The 22,945-nt window shown below is 39.6% G+C and overlaps 1 protein-coding gene across 1 annotated transcript in view; it reads right to left on the bottom strand.

Annotated features, from left to right (window-relative positions):
• LOC125234160 (ras-specific guanine nucleotide-releasing factor 2-like) overlaps positions 1–9,584 on the bottom strand; it is a 109,602-nt gene extending 100,018 nt beyond the window's left edge. Inside the window, 2 exon segments of the mRNA XM_048140364.1 lie at positions 6,936–7,004; positions 9,495–9,584. Of these exon segments, the coding sequence (XP_047996321.1) occupies positions 6,936–7,004; positions 9,495–9,584 (159 nt within the window).
• Positions 9,585–22,945: the final 13,361 nt, after the last annotated feature.

Below are 22,945 nucleotides of genomic sequence, written 5' to 3'. Positions count from 1 at the left end.
GGCCTACCGGGTGTGGCCTGTAACACGACCAAATTATTTAATTATTATATTAATTCATGATTTTTTCTGGTGCTAACAAGCCCTTTCCTAGATTTGCCACCTACAAACATGGACTACATGCATGCTTGCATAATTTCAGTAGCATAATTTTGCATTAAACCAGCGTGACTCAGGGGACCGTAACCATGGCAATAACAGGCAAGAAAAAGTTGATTAACCTACATTGTAAATAAAGAGAAAAGTTAAATAGGTACCTATTATATCAACGTGGTGTAAATTGTTGCCCTAATAAAAAGTTACCTGCGGTGCCTATGCTTATTTATGAATTTAATATTTATATAATGAATATTGATAATAGACTCTGCCCATTTACTTGATGACTATTGACAAGTATCCTCTGCGACCTTGAACTATAATTTAGTATAACGTGACCTTAAAACAAAGGTTGACCTGACAGTGAACTTTCAGGAACAACCATTAAAAATGCCTACAACACAATCCTAAGAAATGTCACGCAAACAGATCGTACACGCATAGGTGGATAGCGATAGGCGTAAAGAATATGACCCAAAGAGGACCGAGTATAGAGAGTTACTGTTAAAGTCATCATCATCATCATCATTATCGGCCTATCTTCGTCCACTGCTGGACATTAAGGTGGAGCGAATTTAAAAATTTTGGAAATATGCAATTGAATATACCACTCAAAGAATGCCTAATTTTATGTAGATTATGAGAAAAATAATAAAAAAATCTAGTTATATACTTTTGGCCCTCTACCATTAATTTAATAAAAAAATATTAAAATTTTTTTGCAAAATATATTTTTTTAATTTTACATATTTTTTTTACATTTATATATTAAACACCACCTTTGGTATCAGAAATGATTTTAATTTCAGTTTTTTTTTAAGTTAAAACATTTTTTTTCTGAGACCTAAATTTACTGTAAATTTGTAATTTTCCAAAAAATCCTATTTATATATAACTCGCGCTTAAAAAAATATTCTAAGCATGTGACAGAAAAGCTATCAATTGAAATAAACTCATAGCACATTAAACAACATATCAGTCCAACCAACATTTTTGGTTATAACGCTTCAAAGTATGCTTAAATTGCCCAATTAACGCCTAAAATGTCACTCTTGGTCATCATGAAAAAGTAGGAAAAATCAAGAAAAACGCAAAAACCCAAAGCTTTTTTATTTATATCTAAAGATGTCCTTTCATATAAAAGACAACCCAAAAAATATATTGTACTTGTTACTTCGTTTATCGCATTTCGCATGATAACGTGATCATTGAGTTAAAAATGAAATATTGAAGTATCATTATTTACTATTATTTAATAAATTTAAACATTATTGTGGTTAAATTCACTTAATAACAGGTTCTTTTATATCATAAATTAATAATAAATCTACCTACCTTACCTTATTTTTTTTTGCTTCTACGGCTGGTAGAGGGCTAAAAGTAGTACCTAATTTTAAATTTGATACCAGAAATATAATCTATAATTTTTTCCACAACTTTTGATATGTTATGAATTTCTAATTTTTAATTTTCTCCATACAAGCACGTTCCACCCTACTGGACATAGGCCTCTCCCAATGCACACCATTGTTCCCGATCTTCTGCTAATCTCATCCATCCCCCACCAGCTAACTGTACCTACTGTTAAAGTGAAACCTTCAAATCTAGGGTGAACAGGCACCTTCTGGGCGAGCTCACTCCATCGTAGGCAACGTCTTTGCCTTTGGCTAGTCTGTGGCCAAGAGTAAGCTCATATTTAAAAATATTTTAAGCGGGTTACTCACGTATTAAGTCGATATAGCACATCTCGACAAGGCTTTCTGAACACATACGTAGTATGAAGGGCCGGGACACCCACAGCTCTGCGGTGACAGAACACGTATTGGATTCGGACACGACGCACTATGTAAGATTTGATAGGGTAAAAAAGGCGCGAGAAAAGTTCTTCGTTCAGCGGAAAATACGGGAAGCTATAGAAATTAGTCGTCATCCTAATTTCAATCGTGACAGTGGTTGGTCGGTGCCACCTAGTTGGAAAACAGTTCTAGGCACTACGTCGGTCCCCAGTGTAAACGCACCCTTAACAAGTGACGTAATAAGTGTTGTGTGCAATCCTGCTTTTGACAAAAGTAACATAGTGGGTAGCTCCGATCTCGCCACGGTGGCGTCGCTCGCGCCGCCGACCCCCCCTGCGCCCGTCCTCAGCAGCCGCGCGCACCGAGCAAGCGCCCGCAGTATGCGTCGCGCTCTCGACATGTATTGTAAAGGCGGGGTCGCTACTCTTGTGAAAGGTTCTCGAAATTGAACCGAAACATGTCGAACGCTATATCGACTTAATACGTGAGTAACCCGCTTAAAATATTTTTAAATATGTATGAGTCTCACGGGAGTTTTATAGTTAAAAAGAGTAAGCTCATTCGTAATAAAATATTTTTTAAGAAAAAATAAAAACCGGTCAAGTGCGAGTCAGACTCGCTCACCGAGGGTTCCGTACAAACTTACAATAGTTGAATCATCAAAATGTTACTCATACCACATAACAAGTAATATTTTAATATACAATTGTATTGTTAGACAACGTCCAAATAAAATCAAGACTATTCGACTTCAATAGTTTACGACTTACGACATGTCGCAAGGACGCTCCTGAACCGACCTCATTATATCAGGAAAAACGCGATGTAGGAAATGCGTTCAACGTACAGCGACATCTATCGGCAAATAGAGTAAACTAATGCGCGCGAGCTAGTATGGAAGATGATTTTTATGAAATAATTGTTTATTGCGTGAACCGATTTTAACCATTTCGCCTCTATTTGAAAGCAGGCAATTTCATCGTTATTTTGTTAAAAAATACAGGTACAATAAACACCCGCAAGGGTGTTGAAATTGAAAAATAAAAGTTGTTTCAATAGTCACTATGCAAAGTTTGAACGATCCTTTTTATTTCACCATGTACCTAGTACCTACATAGGTATATGTCTTTGATCCTGGTCTATATAAGTCTAATCTTTTTAGGGTTCCGTACCAAAAAGGTACAAAAGGAACCCTTATGGCGACGCTCTGTCCGTCTGTCCGTCTGTCCGTCTGTCACATTTCTAAATATCTCGAGAACTACTTATGCTATCGACTTGAAATTTGGAATATTTATGAATATGGTGAACCTCTACAATCTTTTTTTTGTAATTTATTAATATTAATTATAGAAAATGGCCAAAATTAAAGGGGGGCAAACTATAAATGTCAAGTTACTAGGTCAAGTGGGGTATCGTTAGAAAGAGCTGAAACTGTACATATCAAAACTATTTTTTATAATTTTTTTGTTGTGGAAAAAATCGTTTTTGAAGGAAAATGTTAAAAAAAACCGTCCACCCCCCCTTATCTCCGAAGTTTACCAACGAAAATTAATGATTTTTTTTACGAAATATGGCTATTATAATAAATATTATACAGGAAAAATAAAATCTTACACGTATCTTGAAAACTTTTTTTTAAATTTATAAAAAACTTTTCAGATTTCCATTTTCAATTTCACCACCCTTGCGGGTGTTTATTGTAACTGTAATGTATACAGAATAATAATAGAAGTACCTGCTTTAAAATAGAGGAAAAATGATTAAAATCGGTTCATGCAATAAATAATTATCCGAAAAAAATAATCTTCCATACTTTAAGCTCGCGCTCATTAGTTTACTTAATTTGCCGGTAGATATCGCTGTACGTTGAGCGCTCATTTCCTACATCGCGTTTTTCCTGATACATTATAATGGGGTGGGGTCAGGATCAGGAGCGTCCTGACGACAATGTTGAAACGTAAGCTATTATAGTCAAATTTTCTTGATTTTCTTTGGACGTTGTTTAGTTAATAAAATTGTATGTTATCATGTGAGAAATTGAGTTTTGAAGGATTTAGTCAAGTCTGCAGAGTTATATGAATTAACATTTGATGATCCAACTATTGAAAGTTTGTACGGAAGTTACGGAACCCTCGGTGGGCGAGTCCGACTCACACTTGGCCGGTTTTTTTATACCACGTCGGTGGCAAACAGATATACGGTCCACCTGGTGGAAAGCTGTTACCGTAACCTATGGACGCCTGCAACTCAAGGGGTGTCACATGCGCGTACACTCCTTTTTTGAAAAACCCCATACTGTAGTTCATCGGGAATACGTCGGCAGGGAGCTCAATCTTAAATTATACTTGTTTTGCAGAACCCAGAACACATGACCCGACTCTGACTTGTCACTTTTCTATTAAGTTTATTCCATACCGGCGCAGCCTGCCGGCTTTCAGCGAGATCAAAGCGGAGGAAATGCTCTGTGAGCCTGTGTTGTCGTAATACACTCACTGAGAACAGGGTACGCAGCCGAATGGCACAAACGCTCACGAAACGCTCACGAAACGAAACGCTCGTAGATATCTATCTCTATCGCTCTTGCGTATTGGCGCGACAAGTCCAGACTACCTTTCTGCGGCGTTTCGGTGGCGTTTCGCGTCGCAGAAATGCCATTCGGCTACGGGGCCAGGTCACTTTGTACGGAGATTCTCTTTAGTGTCGGGTGATACATATAATATTTACATGTTTCACATCGGTCTTTGGAGAAAGAACATTTACACTGAGTTTTGAATAGTTATTTGTTATACAAGGGGGCAAAGTTGTATTTTAACGCCGAGTGTGGAATTGAAAAACGAGCAAGTGAAAGGATTCTATAATTGAATCACGAGCGAAGCGAGTGGTTCGAGAATAGAATCCTGAACTTGCGAGTTTTTTAACACACGAGACGTAAAATACATTTGCACCCGAGTGTAACACAAAACTTTTCCCCTCACTAAAGCGAGGAAACTACAACGCAAAAAATGCGTTTAATCACTGCTTCCGGTAGTTCCACAGGTGGTAATAGTTATTTGTTATACAAGGGGGCAAAGTTGTATTTTAACGCCGAGTGTGGAATTGAAAAACGAGCAAGTGAAAGGATTCTATAGTTGAACCACGAGCGAAGCGAGTGGTTCGAGAATAGAATCCTGAACTTGCGAGTTTTTTAATACACGAGACGTAAAATACATTTGCACCCGAGTGTAACACAAAACTTTTCCCCTCACTATAGCGAGGAAATTACAAGGCAAAAAATGCGTTTATCACTGCTTCCAGTAGTTCCACAGGTGGTAAATCATCTTTATTACTAGATTCACCTACTTTTATCAATTTTAAAGCAGTAAATTTGACTTTATTCAAGGTCAAATTACTTTACCCACTAGTGGATAAAATGCGTTTTTACCCGCTGGTATTAAAGGACAAAACACGTGTTTCCGAGCTAGTGAGGGGAAAATCATCTTTATTACTAGATTCACCTACTTTTATCAATTTTAAAGCAGTTAATTTGATTTTATTCAAAGTCAAAATGGATAAAATGCGTTTTTACCCGCTGGTAGTAAAGGACAAAACACGTGTTTCCGAGCTAGTGAGGGGAAAAGAATATTCCTGAGTTTTTGCTTTTGTAAGTTACCAGTACAGCGAATTACGCTCCTTAGCTGGCTAAAACACTGTACAGTATGGCCACTCCCGCTCCCCGATGAAAGTGCTACCCACTCCCTCTCGGTTACCTCACAGTTACCGCCTGTCAAAAACGCGAACAGTCGACCTGTCATATCTCACTCATACAAGCAAGGTACGCGGTCACCTACACGAGCTTAGAATGTGTACCTACTAGAACGCGCCTCTTTCATATATTTGATCGCCAGTGTCCGAGATGTACACAGAAATATATGGCATATCTTTTTCTTTGAATTAGGACGTCAGTCTTTGGCTCGTTCAAGTAAATACTTAGGCACTAGTTCCACCAAACACGAGTAAGCGATGAGCACATTTTAATTGCTAGGGATATTTAATCTTAATTCTTTTTTTCTGGCTTCCGGACGGAAAGCGTAAAATTTCATGCCGCTGCGAGGAAAAAAGCCTCAAATGAGGATGACATGTTTCTTGTAAGCTTTTACCGACCATTACATGTAATCCGAGACATTTCTTGCTTTACTGGTATGGAAATGGTATATTACTTGCATTTTTTCAACCAAAAACCTCGCTAACACTGACATACATATAATGTACGATCTAAATCTTACCCTAAAATACAACTCGAAAATTTCTTACAAATAGGGTATTAAGCTCGCTGTGAACGCGTACTATGCTTGTATGAGTGAAATATGACAGGTCGACTGTTCGCGTTTTTGACAGGCGGTAACTGTGAGGTAACCGAGAGGGGGTGGGCGGCACTTTCAGCGGGGAGCGGAAGTGGTCGTACTGTACGATAGTACTCTTTATTATGCTTTAAGGGTGAAGTCACATCTGTCATCGAGCCGCATTTTATGTATGTTAATTGAAGACGCTCGCATTGGAAAGCTGAAAGCATGCGTAGGTACGCATGTTTGTACAGTCGACTACAAAGAGGTGTATCCACTTTTTCTCCTTATTACAATGCAATAAGGTGAAAAAATCGATACATCTCTTTGTAGTCGACTGTACTAAAAGTGATTTCTCATACAGAAAATGCGGCTCGATGGTATGATTCCACTCTAAAGAAATGCGTCTCAAAGCTACGCTGTAGCAGTTAGCATATCGTAACACGTAGCAATCGAATTATTTTCTACCCGATCCGAACGTAAGATAACGCCACATATACGCTCTGGATAAGTGGATACGATATTATTGGATATGCTACTGTCAAAAGAGAAGTTTCCAGTGCAGATGGTGCGTGCTATCAAAATAGTACATTTCTTGTCGAGTCGAAACTTCATAGGGCCATCTTTACCTACTGAAAAACGTCGTACGGTGCACCTCCCACACGAAATTGCACTATGTTATGACTTAATACTCTTCGGCCAAGAAACCAAATATTGGAGATCGTACCTGGTACAGCACAAACCACCGGAGCTGCCATTTTGTGTTATCCGAGCTCCGCTTGTGGAGGTACCCGGCCTGCAACAAGAGATAAAAATTAGCAAAGTCCTTTAGTTTGACCCTTTTACTCTTATATTACAAAGGGGTCTTTTTTTTTTAAGCGCTGGTAGCCTAGCGATAAGTGCGTGCGACTTTCGTTCCGGAGGTCGCGGGCTCGAACCCCGGTTCGCAGCAATGAATTTTTCGGAACTTATGTGCGAAATGTCATTTGCTATTTGCCAGTCGCTTTTCTGTGAAGGAAACCATCGTGAGGAAACCGGACTAATTCCAATAAGGTCTAGTTACCCTTCTCGTTGGAAGGTCAGATGGCAGTCGCTTTCGTAAAACTAGTGCCTACGCCAAGTCTTAGGATTAGTTGTCAAAGCGGACCCCAGGCTCCCATGAGCTGTGGCAAATGCCGGGATAACGCAAGGAGGATGATGATTAGAAAGGGATCTTTTGGGAAACTAGGTTACGAAGGAGGAAATCAGTGATTGTATTTATTTTATGACAGCAATGGGTTTTTTGTTCCACTTTAGTATCAAATTAAGTAAAATATCACAGCAGCTGCTACCAGCTGGCCAGTATAAAATACCTGCAGGTGTTCATCTAGGTTCGCTCAGAACACAGACCAACCCCTATAGACATCCATTACAAGACGACTCGCGGTCGCCAGCCTTCCTAGTATTTGCACTGATATAGGCGCGGGCGCTCGCCGTGCCCGATCAGTATCGACCAAGTAACAGACCCGAAAGCAGCGCGTGTTTTTCGCACTAAAAAATTGGAAAAGGGTATTTTGATGCCTTAAAGATGTCCACCTGTAGAGTGAAATGGTGTGGAAAGGTAACAAGAAGCTCAAATTTAAAAACAGACGGCATTACATTCCACAAATAAGTCATATTTATAATTTATTCAGAGCCGGCATAGGTCAACTTACATTGGCCACTTACGCGTCAGTAGAGGGACACTCTGTGGCTCAGAAAGAGCGATGAGCTGGACAACGTTTACATGGATGGAGCGCTGGATCTTGCGGCTCAGCTACCTCGGTCAGGGTGACTAGTCAACTGTATATACCTGCAGGTGGTCATACTGGGCCCACTCAGAGCTCTACCACTGCACCTAGAGGTCCAGTAGCCTGGGGCCCGGGAGGACTAGTCAACTTTACGTTGATGATGATGAACTGGCCATAAACGCGGATGGAGCGATGCTACCTAGGTCTCACTAGCCTTACTCAGAACTCTCACAATGGATCCTGAGGTGTAGTACTTGTAGCGTGGGTGTGGGGACTAGTCAACTCAAGCGCGGATCCAGCTTCGTGCCCAGGGGGGGGTCACGTGGTAAAGGCCCGGGGCCCCAGGAGGGGGTCACGTGGTCTATTTGTATGGCCAACTTAGGCTCCAGGGGGGGGTCATGACCCCCATGACCCCCCCCCTGGATCCGCGCATGAGTCAACTGTACCTGTAGGTTGTCGTACTGGGCCCGCTCAGAAAGAGCGATGAGCTGGCCATCGTTGACGCGGATGGAGCGCTGGATCTTGGAGTCCAGTAGCCTGGGTGTGGGGGACTAGTCAACTGTACCTGCAGGTGGTCGTACTGGGCGCGCTCAGAAAGAGCGATGAGCTGGCCATCGTTGACGCGGATGGAGCGCTGGATCTTGGAGTCCAGTAGCCTGGGAGTGGGGGACTAGTCAACTGTACCTGCAGGTGGTCGTACTGGGCCCGCTCAGAGAGAGCGATGAGCTGGCCATCATTGACGCGGATAGAGCGCTGGATCTTGGAGTCCAGTAGCCTGGGTGTGGGGGACTAGTCAACTGTACCTGCAGGTGGTCGTACTGGGCCCGCTCAGAGAGAGCGATGAGCTGGCCATCATTGACGCGGATAGAGCGCTGGATCTTGGAGTCCAGTAGCCTGGGTGTGGGGGACTAGTCAACTGTACCTGCAGGTGGTCATACTGGGCCCGCTCAGAGAGCGCGATGAGCTGGCCATCGTTGACGCGGACGGAGCGCTGGATCTTGGAGTCCAGTAGCCTGGATGTGGGGGACTAGTCAACAGTACCTGCAGGTGGTCGTACTGGGCCCGCTCAGAGTGCGCGATGAGCTGGCGATCGTTGACACGGATGAAGCGCTGGATCTTGGATTCCAGTAGCCTGGGTGTGGGGGACTAGTCAACAGTACCTGCAGGTGGTCATACTGGGCCCGCTCAGAAAGAGCGATGAGCTGGCCATCGTTGACGCGGATGGAGCGCTGGATCTTGGAGTCCAGTAGCCTGGGTGTGGGGGACTAGTCAACAGTACCTGCAGGTGGTCATACTGGGCCCGCTCAGAAAGAGCGATGAGCTGGCCATCGTTGACGCGGATGGAGCGCTGGATCTTGGAGTCCAGTAGCCTGGGAGTGGGGGACTAGTCAACAGTACCTGCAGGTGGTCATACTGGGCCCGCTCAGAAAGAGCGATGAGCTGGCCATCGTTGACGCGGATGGAGCGCTGGATCTTGGAGTCCAGTAGCCTGGGTGTGGGGGACTAGTCAACAGTACCTGCAGGTGGTCGTACTGGGCCCGCTCAGAGAGCGCGATTAGCTGGCCATCGTTGACGCGGATGGAGCGCTGGATCTTGGGGCTCAGCATGCTGGATCTGGGAACAAATGGGATATAAGGTTTTATTTGGCGGCTACGAGTAGTTGCAATTATCCGTACTAGATGTATAGACCTCGCGACATAGAAAAAGTTGTTTTAGAAAAAGTTATAAGCAGACCTGTGTGCGTAGTCGAATGCACAACGCTCACGAAACGAAACGCTTGTATCTATCTCTATCGCTCTTGCGTATTGGCGCGACAGAGCTAGACTACCTTTCGCGGCGTTTCGTTTCGTTCGGCGACGAGGCCTGACTATAATAGGCTACTTTCCCTCTAGTCAAATCTGTTTCTTATTATCTTATTAATAACTGTCAAAATTAATTTGAAACTGTCAAAACGAAACCTACGATTATATACGAAGATTTCACATTCTGAACCACTCGCTCGCGCGGTTCAATATTGGAAATCTTTTCTCTTGCTCGGGTGTCAATTTACGTGCGGTTTAACAAAAACTTTGTCCGCTTGTAAAATAAATAACAGACAAACAGAGAGACAATCAGACACGTCAAACTTATGACACTCCGTCGTTTTTGCGTCGGGGGTTAAAAAGTCACGGAAATTTTTAAACGAATTATAATTTTATAGACGTTTTCCGCTCAGGGTCCGTAGCCAAATGCATAAACGTCTACCTCTATCGCTCTTGCGTATTGACACGACAGAGCCAGGCTGCGTTTCGTCTAGCGTCAATGATTTTCATTCGGCTAGGCAGGCAGGAAGAAAAGTCAACCGTCATAAAATGAAAGGACCGAGCTAACAGGAGAAAACTTTTCAAATAATTCTTAGTTTTTATTTCTTTCCGATAAGACTCAAGATTGGAAAGCGAGTAGACAACCACTAATGTCCTCACAAATATGATTCCGATTTTCCTCTCTGAATATTGCACAGTTTTTCGGAACTTATGTGTGAAATGTCATTTGATATTTGCCAGTCGCTTTTCGGTAAAGGAAAACATCGTGAGGAAACCGGACTAATCCCAATAAGGCCTAGTTACCCTTCGGGTTGCAAGGGTGAACAGGCATCTTCTGGGAGAGCTCACTCCATCGTAGGCCACGTCTTTGCCTTTGGCTAGTCTGTGGCGAAGAGTAAGCCCATTTATTATTATAATAATAATAATAAAGCACAGCGCGGATAGTCCGACGGTTCCTCTCTCTGCAGCCCTAACCACCGGCAGCTTGGGCCCTGCCCCGCTGCTGGCGGCACCCTAGGTTAGGTTTTTTATAATATGTTTTGTAAATGTTTTTATATTTTATTTTATATACATATTGTAAAATACCTAGCAAGAAGGAAAATAAATACTGAGGAATAATAAAAAATACGCCTTGCGAAATACCAGATTATGGAGAGTTTACAATAAAGTGTAAACATATTGTTCATAAAGAGGACTAGGATTTCCTCGTTAAAAACAATATTATTATGTTTAGAATAAGAGTTTTGAATGATTCGCGGTTAGTTTCATTAGACTTCTATTGACCGGGATATAAACAGTTTACCTTTTGGTACCTAACGAATAAAGACGGTCACACAATTAAGGTAATCACGGTCAATGCATCCTCGAGCGACCCACCATACAATAAATTTGCCAATCAAATTTGAATCAATGGCACTAGAAAACAAGGCTAAATTTATTTTGTTTGAAAATCGATCAAATCAAAACAAAAGCAACTCAATTTTATTCAACGTAGTAGGTTCCAATTTCAATATACCTAATAGGTACCTATTTTGTCCTAGTATTAGGACTTTGAACCAGAGGAAGATAAGTTTAGATGTTTACAATAAAATCCTTGGATGAACACCGCAACTAGGTTTCTATAGAGAAGCGGTAGTCCACTTTCCCCGAACCTCTTGTATTTAAAGCGCCGCCGTTACGAGCCAACTTCGACTTCTTTGAGAAAGTTTAACGTTTGCCGGATAAATTGCTGCGACTGACTGGGGTTTCCTTGAGGGGCGACTTTTGATTGCTTTTTTGTCCAAAAAATTGTGAGGAAAACTAAGGGCATCATGAGCTGTGAGTAATTAATGTTCTACGAGTTTTTTTGTCAATTTTCCTGTTGTAATTTAAGTGATTTTTTTAAGTTAAGGTACAGGGGGCAATTTTCACGGGCGGATAATTTCAACTTATCGATATTTTTTTCACTAGTTAATAAAGTGTCCTCTCGCGGCTTCGATCGCGTTAGAAAGAGACAAAAAGTAGGCTATGTCACACTCTATCCTTTCAACCATCTCCACTTAAAAAATCACGTCAGTTCGTAGCTCCATTTAAGGTGGCTCGCCTAGGTTACCCGAAGCTCAGGCTGCGTTAGATGGCGTTAATTTGCAAATTACCGGTCTTATTTTTTTTGTGGAGTCGTACAGGCATTTATATACTTTCAATTATGCTTCGCGAACATTTAATATTAAAATTGACGTATTACAACATACATTCAACTTCTCATTGTAACGTTAATCCCCTTAATGTAGATAAATTTACTATTTTACACTATTTTTAAGTACCACTCACACATACAAACAGTGTTTTTGTATTCCTTCTAGTCGATAATTTCACGCGGCGACAGCTTGTTTAAATAGCCTTGCGGTAAATACGTGTTATCGCATGATTTGCATGGAAGTACTGGGTTCGAATCCAGGACTTTTTCTCTTTTTTTTTAATACTACGTCGGTGGCAAACAAGCATACGGTCCGCCTGATGGAAAGCGGTCACCGTAACCTATGGACGCCTGCAACTCAAAGAGTGTCGCATGCGCGTTGCCGCCCCATTAGAAACTTGTACACTCCCCTTTGCTGTGTGTGCACAGCAAAAAGGAGTGTACAAGTTCAAAGGAGGGTTTGGGTTGCCGACGACTCAAAGGACAATAGACGGAACAAATTAGTTCCGTAAGTCCTCCCGTCGTCAGCACCCCGCACCCTCGTTGAGCTCTGGCAGCCTTACTCACCGGCAGGAACACAACACTATGAGACACTATTTTTTGTTTTATTATTATACATAAATGTATATGTACTCGTACAGTAGTTACTGAGCGTTTTCCACAAAAAAGATTAAAAACCTATTCTCTTACATGGTAATAATTTTTGGGTTCGTCGAACTCAGAATTTCTAACATAATTATCCTAATCTGATATTTTAAAAAATTCCAAAAAGTATAGATAAATTTTAGTTTCTAAAGTACGATTCGAATGATTTTTTTGGAGGAGTAATTTCGAGAATATATTATATTTAGCGAGGGTATTAAAAGTTGTGTTTTATATCTCAACTTAATAATTAGAAAATCAAAATGACAATAAAAAAATCAATATGTTCTCTAAGATAAAATTGATACCTTCGGCTCTCCATTCTTGCTCGGTCAATAAAAAATACGAAATTTATATCCAAAAAAAATACAAAAAGTTTATAGAATCCCGGGATTCGAACGCAGTTTCACGGCGTGACAGGCGACTGTTCACCAACGACGCCATTACATAACACGCTGTTACCGACGAAATTAGGCTATACGTATATAATTATTTAAATATAAATAATAATGTCAAATCCATACTAAAATTACAAATAAGAATGGGTGTGTGTCTGTTTGTTTGTCCGTCTTTCACGGCCAAACGAAGCGACGGATTGACATGTTTTTTAAGTGGAGATAGTTGAAGGGATGGAGAGTGACATATGCTACTTTTGTCTCTTTCTAACGCAAGCGAAGCCGCGGGCAAAAGCTAGTACAGCACGGGTAGCATGGTCGCGCGATAGACGATAAAATATCAGGCCGTCCCTGTCGCACTATTAGTAAGTGCGATTATAGGGACGGCCAGATGTTTTATCATTTATCGCGCGACCATAATTGCCTGCCTGGACCAGATTATATTGATGATAATTATTATTTGTAACCATTTAGTTAATATTGTCTTCAGTTACCGCGATAGTTACTCATGAAATAAAAACTATGAAAACGGATTAAATCGTGTATAATGAATTTACAATTCATCCCGACGTTTCGAACACTACAGCGTTCGTGGTCTCTGAGCTCAACGGGTGACTGAGGAAAAATTACAATGTGCAAAAGCTACCCACATACCTACATACATATTCATATATATAACTATTTAGTTGTTGAAGAAAAACATTCACACAACAATAACATAGGTCAACTAGCTCAGTAAATGTAAGGAAGTCAGCACATTACTAATACTATGCCCACACTATGACCTATGTACCTGACCTGACGTGTAATATTTTATTTTATCAACAAAGGCACAATAAAGATTGTATTGTATTTTTGTATGAAAATAAAAAATAGGAAAGAAATATAGTAAGAGTCTTTTTTAATAGAATATTTATTCTATTAAAAAATATAAAAAAAACTTAATAAATCCAAAAAAAGTTCAAATGATTAAAAAAGACTCCGGAATGGAACTCGAGATCTTCTGCTTCATAGTCAATGCGTTTGACCGAGACGCCATTTCGATTTACACTAGCAGTGTCGAAATACACGATATGTATCTTTATTGACAAAATGCGTCATTATTTCTGAGTCTGCTTGAGTTAAGTAAACCAATATCTTTAAATAATTACTTGTCAAGAGCCAAGTGTCACTGATGACAATGTCAACTAAAAATGCGCGAAATATGACGGCTCTGTGTCTGTACACAAAATTTGGCACGCACATTTTCGTAAAATTAATAAAAAATTCACATGGATTTGTCCATGATTTCTGTATGAAACAATGTATTTCGTTCAATACTGCGACGATGGATAATGTATAGTAGATGTATGCGCATATTTTTATTTAGTTGTAGTGTGCGGTGACTAAATAAATGGTAGATGTTTTTTGTATGGAAAGCGAGCCACCTTAAGAAATAAATAAACAGGTACCTAAGTAAGTAATTAATTGGTAATTTTATGAACAAAGTTTACTTTCAAATCTCTAAGATAAAATCGACCACCAGTCACAAATATAATAAAAGAACAAACAAAATTAATCTACAAACTAAAAAGCGCATAAAACTGACACGTACAAAATATACCTAAATAAATGTGACACTCCTGAAAGATAGATTAAATAAATTGAAGGTTCTCTAATAAAATAAATTATTATCTTTCATTTTATACTCACTTTTATTTAACAGAATTCATATTTCGCATTCCAAAGCAATCCACACACACCCATTTCAAAAATCACACACTAACACAACCAATAAACCAAAGCGCCTGTTGATAATGTCAGCGCAACAAGTCACGAGTGGGTTTGCTATTATAAAGTGGAAGGCGCTGGTTCAGACGGCGGCCGCGATGCGACTGGGCCTGTACCGGGCACCTGTAGCTTAATCGACCGTTCCGCGCGTGCGTGCCCTTGATGACGTACGAAAAATTCACTGGGAGCTACGAATGTATTGGAGGAACCAATAAGTAGATACATATTTTTAAATTAAAATGATACCTACAGGAGCGAAAATGCTAAAATGGAACGTCCTTTCTATTTGAGAATTATAGTTAAATAATACTAATGTTATTAACTAGATTTATCGAAAAGAAAAATGTCCATTAAGAACAACTCAGTTAAAAGATATTGCGAAAAAATTTTTCAGAACGAGGTTCCGCTCTCGACTGTTTCCTCCTTCAGTACTTAATCAATCGGAAAGAAATTTAAGAATCTGAATAACAATAAAATAATCTGTGTCGGACCGTTTAGTTTTTTTGGCTGATTGTTACCAATCTTGAGTATTACACCTTTTTTGCGCCATAATGAAAAAGGCCGTTTTCGGAAATTTTTGATTGGCTCTAGCGTCTTTAAAAATAAAAATATCAAAAAAATCAAAACGGTCCGACACAGATAAAAATAATAATAATCTGTGTTAAAAAAATCATTGCTCTATCTTCAAAAATCAGGGAGGAAATAGTCGAGAGCGTTTGTATGGAGAATTGACCTCTCCTGTATCGTCTTAAAGGATAAATGGAAAATAAAATGTACAGTATGGGGTTATGGGGTTCTTCAAAAAGGGAGTATACCAGTTTCTAATGCCTGCTGGATGTGTGCGAATCTTTGCATCCCTTGCCTCAATTCTTAAACGCCTTAGCGGCACACCCTATGAAGGCGGGAACTAACGAGCGCGGATTGCGAGCGGAATGCGCGCGGATTGCGAGCGGAGCGCCAGCGTTCCGCCGGCGCACCGCTATCATTGCGGTCCGCTAACGCTACGCTATCAAAACGCTTGATGTGTGGCGGAGGCTTTAGGATGTAAAAAGCTAAAACAAATGTGTTCGTAAACTTCGTATAACAAAATGTATGAATGTGTTTTCCGTGCGTGGTAGGCTAGTCGATATGTCGAGAAAATGGTAAAATACTTAGGTAATGTGTTGATCGCATTCGATTCGACTAGCAATAAAGACGACAAGTAATTTTCAAATTAAAATGTGTCCCGTATCCGACGCTTCTCAGCTCCGCGCCCGGTCAGCCTTAGCGCGAGTATCCAAGCGAACATGATACGCAGCATATTTCTAATTTACGCCACCCCCACCACCCCCCATACATATTTAACGCATACTTTTCATTTCGACTTATTGTTTTTAGGGTTCCGTACCAAAAAGGTACAACAGGAACCCTTATGGTGCGACTCTGTCCGTCTGTCTGTCCGTCTGTCACATTCCTAAATATCTCGAGAACTACTAATGCTATCAACTTGAAATTTGGAATAGTTATGAACATTGTGAACCTCTACAAATACAAAGTATAATTTTTTTAAATATATTAATTTTAATTGTAGAAAATGGCCAAAATGAAAGGGGGGCAAACTGTAAATTTCAAGTTACTAGGTCAAGTGGGGTATCGTTGGAAAGAGCTCAAATTGAACGTAAATAAGCTATTTTTTATAATTTTTTTGTTGTGGAAAAAAAAAGAATTTTGAAGGAAAATGTAAAAAAAAATACCGTTCCCCCCCCTTATCTCCGAAGTTTACCAACGAAAAATTATGAAAATTTTAGTAAACATTGGTTTTATGCTAAATATTACAGGAAAAATATAATCGTGTTTGTATTTTGAATACTTTTTTTTAATTCACAAAAAACTTTTCAGATTTTTACTTTCAATTTACCCACCCTTGCGGATGTATATCGTACTTCAAATTAATACGAGATGTTACGTAAACCATCTTCTGTCCAATAAAGTAAAAACTGTTTAAATCGGTTAACATTATAAAGAATTATCCCTGAAAAACCAGGTCGCGCAAATTAGTTAGCAAATTGACCGGGAGATGGCGCTATACACAATAATACTCATTAGTGCCTATACTTTTGTCTTCTAGTCAAGTCATTAGAGTTATATGAAAATATGAGATTATTTTTACTAGTTAGTTTGAAAGAAAGTTTGTACGGAACCCTCGGTGGGCGAGTCCGACTCGCACTTGGCCGGTTTTTTTTTAACCCCCGACGCAAAAACGACGTATACCTACGTTTGACGTGTCTGTCTGTGTGTGTGTGTGTGGGTGTCTGTCTGTGGCATCGCAGCTCCCGAACGGAAGAACCGATTTAGATTTAGTTTTTTTGTATGAAAGCTGAGTTAGTCAGGAGTGTTCTTAGCCATGTTTCATGAAAATCGGTCTACTATGTCGCCGTCGGGGGTTTTTCAAAATTTTAATTTTGTGGTTACTTGGTTAGGTTATTTTTAACCCCCGACGCAAAAACGAAGGGGTGTTATAAGTTTCACGTGTCTGTCTGTCCGTCTGTCTGTCTGTCTGTCTGTCTGTCTGTCTGTCTGTCTGTCGGTCTGTCTGTCTGTCTGTCTGTGTGTGTGTCTATCTGTGGCATCGTAGCTCCCGAACGGAAGAACCGATTTAGATTTAATTTTTTTGTCTGATAGCTGAGTTAGTCTAATTAATTTTTTTGTCTGTTCTTAGCCATGTTTCATGAAAATCGGTCTACTATGTCGCGGTCGGGGTTTTTCAAAATTTTAATTTTGTGGTTAGGTTATTTTATCATTAATAAGCGCTGGTAGCCTAGCGGTAGGAGCGTGCGACTTTCACTCCAGACGAGGTCACAGGTTCCCCGGATCGTACCAGGGCGTTTTCCAAATTAAATCCCGAATATCAAATTTCACCAGATCAGGGGGCCGATTTTTGAGTCTCACGGCGTTCGAATTCAGAAAATTGTCACTGAAAATAATAGGCAATTCATCGTTTTCAACCGGTATTTTAGTGAAAGTGAGACTCAAAAATCGGCCCCTGGACGTGTTTGGGCTCATTATTCTCAAAATCACGAGCTGTATTGATCCCGACGGTAAAAAAATGTGTCCCTTTTCATACAAAATTCGAGTTTCCAATACGTCACGCTCGTAGTAAGTTCATACTAACATCGTGACGTAAAAGGAAAAAAAAATAGGACACATTTTTTTATCGTCGGGATCGAATCAGCTCGTGATTCTGAGAAGCAGCACCGGCCCGTGCACTCAATCAGGGTAGAGCGAGTTTGAGTTTCGGCGCCCTTGGGAAGAAGTTTCACTACGTAGGAAAATAAATCGCGAGCGTAGCGAGCGCGAAATTTTTCTTATAGTAATGCCGTAATTTGAAGATTAACGCAATACAGAATTTATGGATTTCATCATACAGAGTGCGAAAGGGACAAATGGTTGAACTTTCGTAGTCGCACCCTAGTATAGTTACGTGTGAAATAACAAGCAAAATGGAGCACTATAGTGGCCAAGTCAGGAAAGCAGATTCGGAATTTGTTCTAACTAAAAGAGAAGATAATTATAAATAGTAAGCGCGAGCGAAGCGAGCGCGATTTTTATTCCTATTGACTCATTAATTATTCCCCGCCAGCGGGGAATCCGGGAATTTTCAAGCTTTTATAGTCTGCAGAGCTGCGGTCTTTGACATATTTTGGGGTAAGTATTTTGACTTCACAAGGCGCCTATGTTCCCGACTTATATTTCGCCATCACTATTATTTTTATAATACTAAGAGTTAATTAAGAGATTAACTGCGGACTCGATCGTCACCGTCGGGATGCTCATTTCGGTATTTTGCCACTAAGTGATCTGAGTGCTTTGAAATTCGCTCACCATCTGCTATGACTCACAAAATTGCGCCTCTCTGAGACGTTTTGCGCCTTTGGATTTATGAGGAACTCCGCTTTGGACTATCGGGTAGACTCATATTTTTGCATTTGGATAGCGACGTAACTTTGCCGTTCGCCGCACAACGTGGTTCGTCAAGGGTTAGAATCCCCCTTTTACGGCGCCCTAGCATCAGCGCCCTTATGAATGGCAATGTGGTGCAACTTTCCACTTAATCTGAATTACAAATCTAGATTTTCAATAGGTGGATTCATTTCCGACTCCTCTCGCCATTTTGTGATATGTGCGCGCCCACGCAACGTATAATTTTTTGTATGGATTTTTCCACATTCTCGACCTTACCATGTGGCGCCTAGAGCGGCCGCTCCACTCGCTCTACCCTTAATCCGGCCCTGCTGAGAAGAATAAGCCGAAACACGTCCAGAACTGGTGAAATTCGATATTCAGGATTTAATTTGGAAAAACGCCCACCAATGAGCTTTTCGAAACTTATGTGCGAAATATCACTTGATATTTTCACAGTCTCTTTTCGGTGAAGGAAAACATCGTGAGGAAAAATCCCAATAAGGTCTAGTTTCCCTTCGAATTGGAAGGTCAGATGGCAGTCGCTTTCGTAAAACTAGTGCCTACTCTAAATGTTGAGATTAGTTGTCAAAAGCGGTCTCTATTAAGCTCCCATGAGCCGAGGTAAATGCCGGGATAGCGCAAGACGGATGATGATTATTTTTTAAATATCATGCATTAAACTTTTGCCCAATGGTTATGGTAGAGAATGCCTTAAGGCGTTAAGTCCGCCATTTGTACTTTTTATTGATAATTTGTGCAATAAAGTTTAAATAAATAAATAAACTTTAAGCCGAACGATAAAAACCCTTAGAAAAGTTGTAGATTTAACGGAACGGAACGGACTTAATAAAACGGATTTTTCAATAAACCGGGTTCCGATTAAACAAATTAATGTTTTTTGTCTTATTTTGATATATAAAAATCGAAATAATAGTTTTCCAATATGCTGCTAACCGTAACAAATTAAGGTACAAGGGGGCAATTTCAACTGGTGGGTAATTTCATTTAATGGATTCTTTTTCCATGTTACAATTTTTAAATTTATTTTAAGTGTCCATTGATCACACATTCCACGCCTGGCACTCAAGTGGCATTCAATAGTGTAGAATATTAAAAAAAAAATTTGAAATTACCCACCAGTCGAAATGGCCCCTGTACCTTAAGGTACAGCGGGGCACATCTCGACTGGGGGGCAATTGTAACTACTTAATCCATTTTTTTCCGTAATGGAAAATTTTCAGTAATGGTAAATTTTTTGAATATTGTATAACTGGCTTTATTAATAGTGTGTGAACCTGCCTTAGAAATCTATATTATTTGTGGTCATGGTTCGTTAATATTTCTTGTAAGTGGGTAGCTTTTGCACATTTTAATTTTTCCTCAGTCACCCGTTGACCACGAACGCTGTAAAGAGTTCGAAACGTCGGGATGTATTTTAAATTCATTATACGCGATTTAATCCGTTTCCATAGTTTTATTTCATGAGTAACTATCGCGGTAACCGAAGACAATACCATTTTTTTCCATTATTATTATTACACTATGATGTTGAGTTCTACATGTAAGTATCCACTGAACACGCCTACTTACAGTGTGTAACCGGTGGACACTCTATTTAATAATGCAAACAGTGTAAAACATGGAAAAAATGGACCAGTTACATTCCCCCCCCCCGTTCGAGATTAGTCCCGCTGTACCTTACACAATCGTGTGGTCGAATTTTAAAAAATCGGTTAGAATTGAAACAAAATTGAGTCAGATATTTTTGCAGATTTTGTTATGTAATTTCGTTTGGTTACATATTTAGGTACATAACATAGTTATACTTAATTTAAACACCACCCTATAAATATTTTAGCTCGCTGCACGCTTTTAATTTACTATAGGACCCTAAGTACTTAATTGTTTTTGGGCAATACGTTAAAGTTTAACGAACACGATCGATAAAAACCATTAGAAATATTGACAAACTAATCTAACAGACTATTTTGTAGGTACAATGTCTTTATTAACCGACTATTGAGGTAGGAGGTTCGAATTTTCTTTTAGGTACATAATATGCTACTCTTTTTCGCACTAGTTCGCAAAGTGTCATGTTACTCGTCACGTCGAAACTTCAAACTGTCATAATCATAAAACGTCGTACGATACACGTGCGAAGAGGAAAATCGCAAATCTTGTGTATGAAAACTCTGCATTCGGTCGTGTTTTAATTTATCGAATCATTCAATATCAAATCAAATCATTTCGTGTTTCCTTTTTTCCGCACGTGTATCGCAAAAAATTAGCTATTCTATACCTGTTTTTAGCGGAGGGCCATCAATCAGTTTTTGTTTTTCTCGTTGAGTGAAGTCGTAGTACTTAGGTACCTACCTATTTTCATTTCAAGTCCTCAAGGAGGGGCTTAGGTCAAACTGGGACTCTCACTCGAATTCAATATCAATTCAAAGGACCTTAAAGTTTAAAACAAATAAAGTCACACAGGTACAGTAAAGGGCCATAAAGAATGCAATCGGTCTTTGGAAAGAGACAATTAACGTCACATAAGCAAGAAAGAGACAACGCTCTACGAAGACAAAAAAACCGGCCAAGAGCGTGTCGGGCCACGCTCAGTGTAGGGTTCCGTAGTTTTCCGTATTTTTCTCAAAAACTACTGAACCTATCAAGTTCAAAACAATTTTCCTAGAAATTCTTTATAAAGTTCTACTTTTGTGATTTTTTTCATATTTTTTAAACATATGGTTCAAAAGTTAGAGGGGGGGGGACGCATTTTTTTTTCCTTTAGGAGCGAATATTTCCGAAAATATTAATATTATCAAAAAACGATCTTAGTAAACCCTAATTCATTTTTAAATACCTATCCAACAATATATCACACGTTGGGGTTGGAATGAAAAAAAATATCAGCCCCCACTTTACATGTAGGGGGGGTACCCTAATAAAACATTTTTTTCCATTTTTTATTTCTTCACTTTGTTGGCGTGATTGATATACATATTGGTACCAAATTTCAGCTTTCTAGTGCTAACGGTTACTGAGATTATCCCCGGACGGACGGACGGACAGACAGACATGGCGAAACTATAAGGGTTCCTAGTTGACCACGGAACCCTAAAAATGTGCATTCTTTATGTTTGAAAATAGACGCGGAAAAATGATCGGACATTTGATGCGACTCGACCACCTTTTTAGGGTTACGTAGTCATTATACTATTCTGGAGGGACGGAAAGGACGTGAGAGAGGAGGAGGGAAGCCCAGACGCAGCTACATAGACAAAGTAAAAGAAAAAGTAGGGGCTTTGTCGTATCAAAGAGTCAAAGAGCTGGCACATAATAGAAAAAGCTGGAAAATACTCCACCGACAAGAGATTAACTCTTAAGTTTATGATGATGATGATTCTTTATGGCCGTTTACTGTACCGTATGGCTCGATAAGTGGGACAAAGATTTAACTCACGCATTATCAAATAACTCACGTATCGTAACTAAGTCGAAATTGTCGACTATGTCGGTTCACCAACGCATGCTCCGGTGGAATTCCTTGCTACGCTGCCTTTTTATTTTTATTTTATTTTATTTTATTTTATTTTATTTTATTTTATTTTATTTTATTTTATTTTATTTTATTTTATTTTATTGAATACAACTCTTGCGGGCTTACAGGTGATCCCAAAACGCTCACAAGATAGTGCTTAAATACCTATTCTAAAAATTAACAATGTCACTTAACTTACTAATACAATTATTATAAATACTAGATTGGATACATTAAATTACAATTAAATTTACAGTTACAATACATTACAAATAATACCCATATGTCAAGTTACATTTGAATAAATGAAATAAAATAATAATTTACAATTTGATTAAATAAAGGTTCATACACCAACAATGAATAATAAAATAATTGCTTCAAATATTGAATGTCAGTTACTTACTTAACTAAGATGTTTGCAAATTTAACTATTTTTATTTGTAAAACTGACATATTATCGGCAAATACATCGGCGTCCTGGATCCGCGAAAGGAACTCATTTATCATGATAATGGCTCGGGCCGTTGGTGCGTTGCATGCCTGACGGGTTCTAGTTTTACCGGCGGAGATGGCAAAAAGATTACGCACTCGTCTCCCTTTGCGTCCGACCGCATTCGTGAAATTGTCAGGAACAAACAAACTTCCTCAAACAAGCTCAAGTCCGATCCTGTATGGAGTATTGCAGCCACCTGTGGGACGGCTC

Source organism: Leguminivora glycinivorella, chromosome 15, assembly GCF_023078275.1.
Source record: "Leguminivora glycinivorella isolate SPB_JAAS2020 chromosome 15, LegGlyc_1.1, whole genome shotgun sequence".
In the NCBI taxonomy this organism is placed as follows: Eukaryota; Metazoa; Arthropoda; class Insecta; order Lepidoptera; family Tortricidae; genus Leguminivora; species Leguminivora glycinivorella.
Note: the sequence above shows the minus strand (reverse complement) of the source record. Positions and strands in the feature narration are given on the sequence as shown.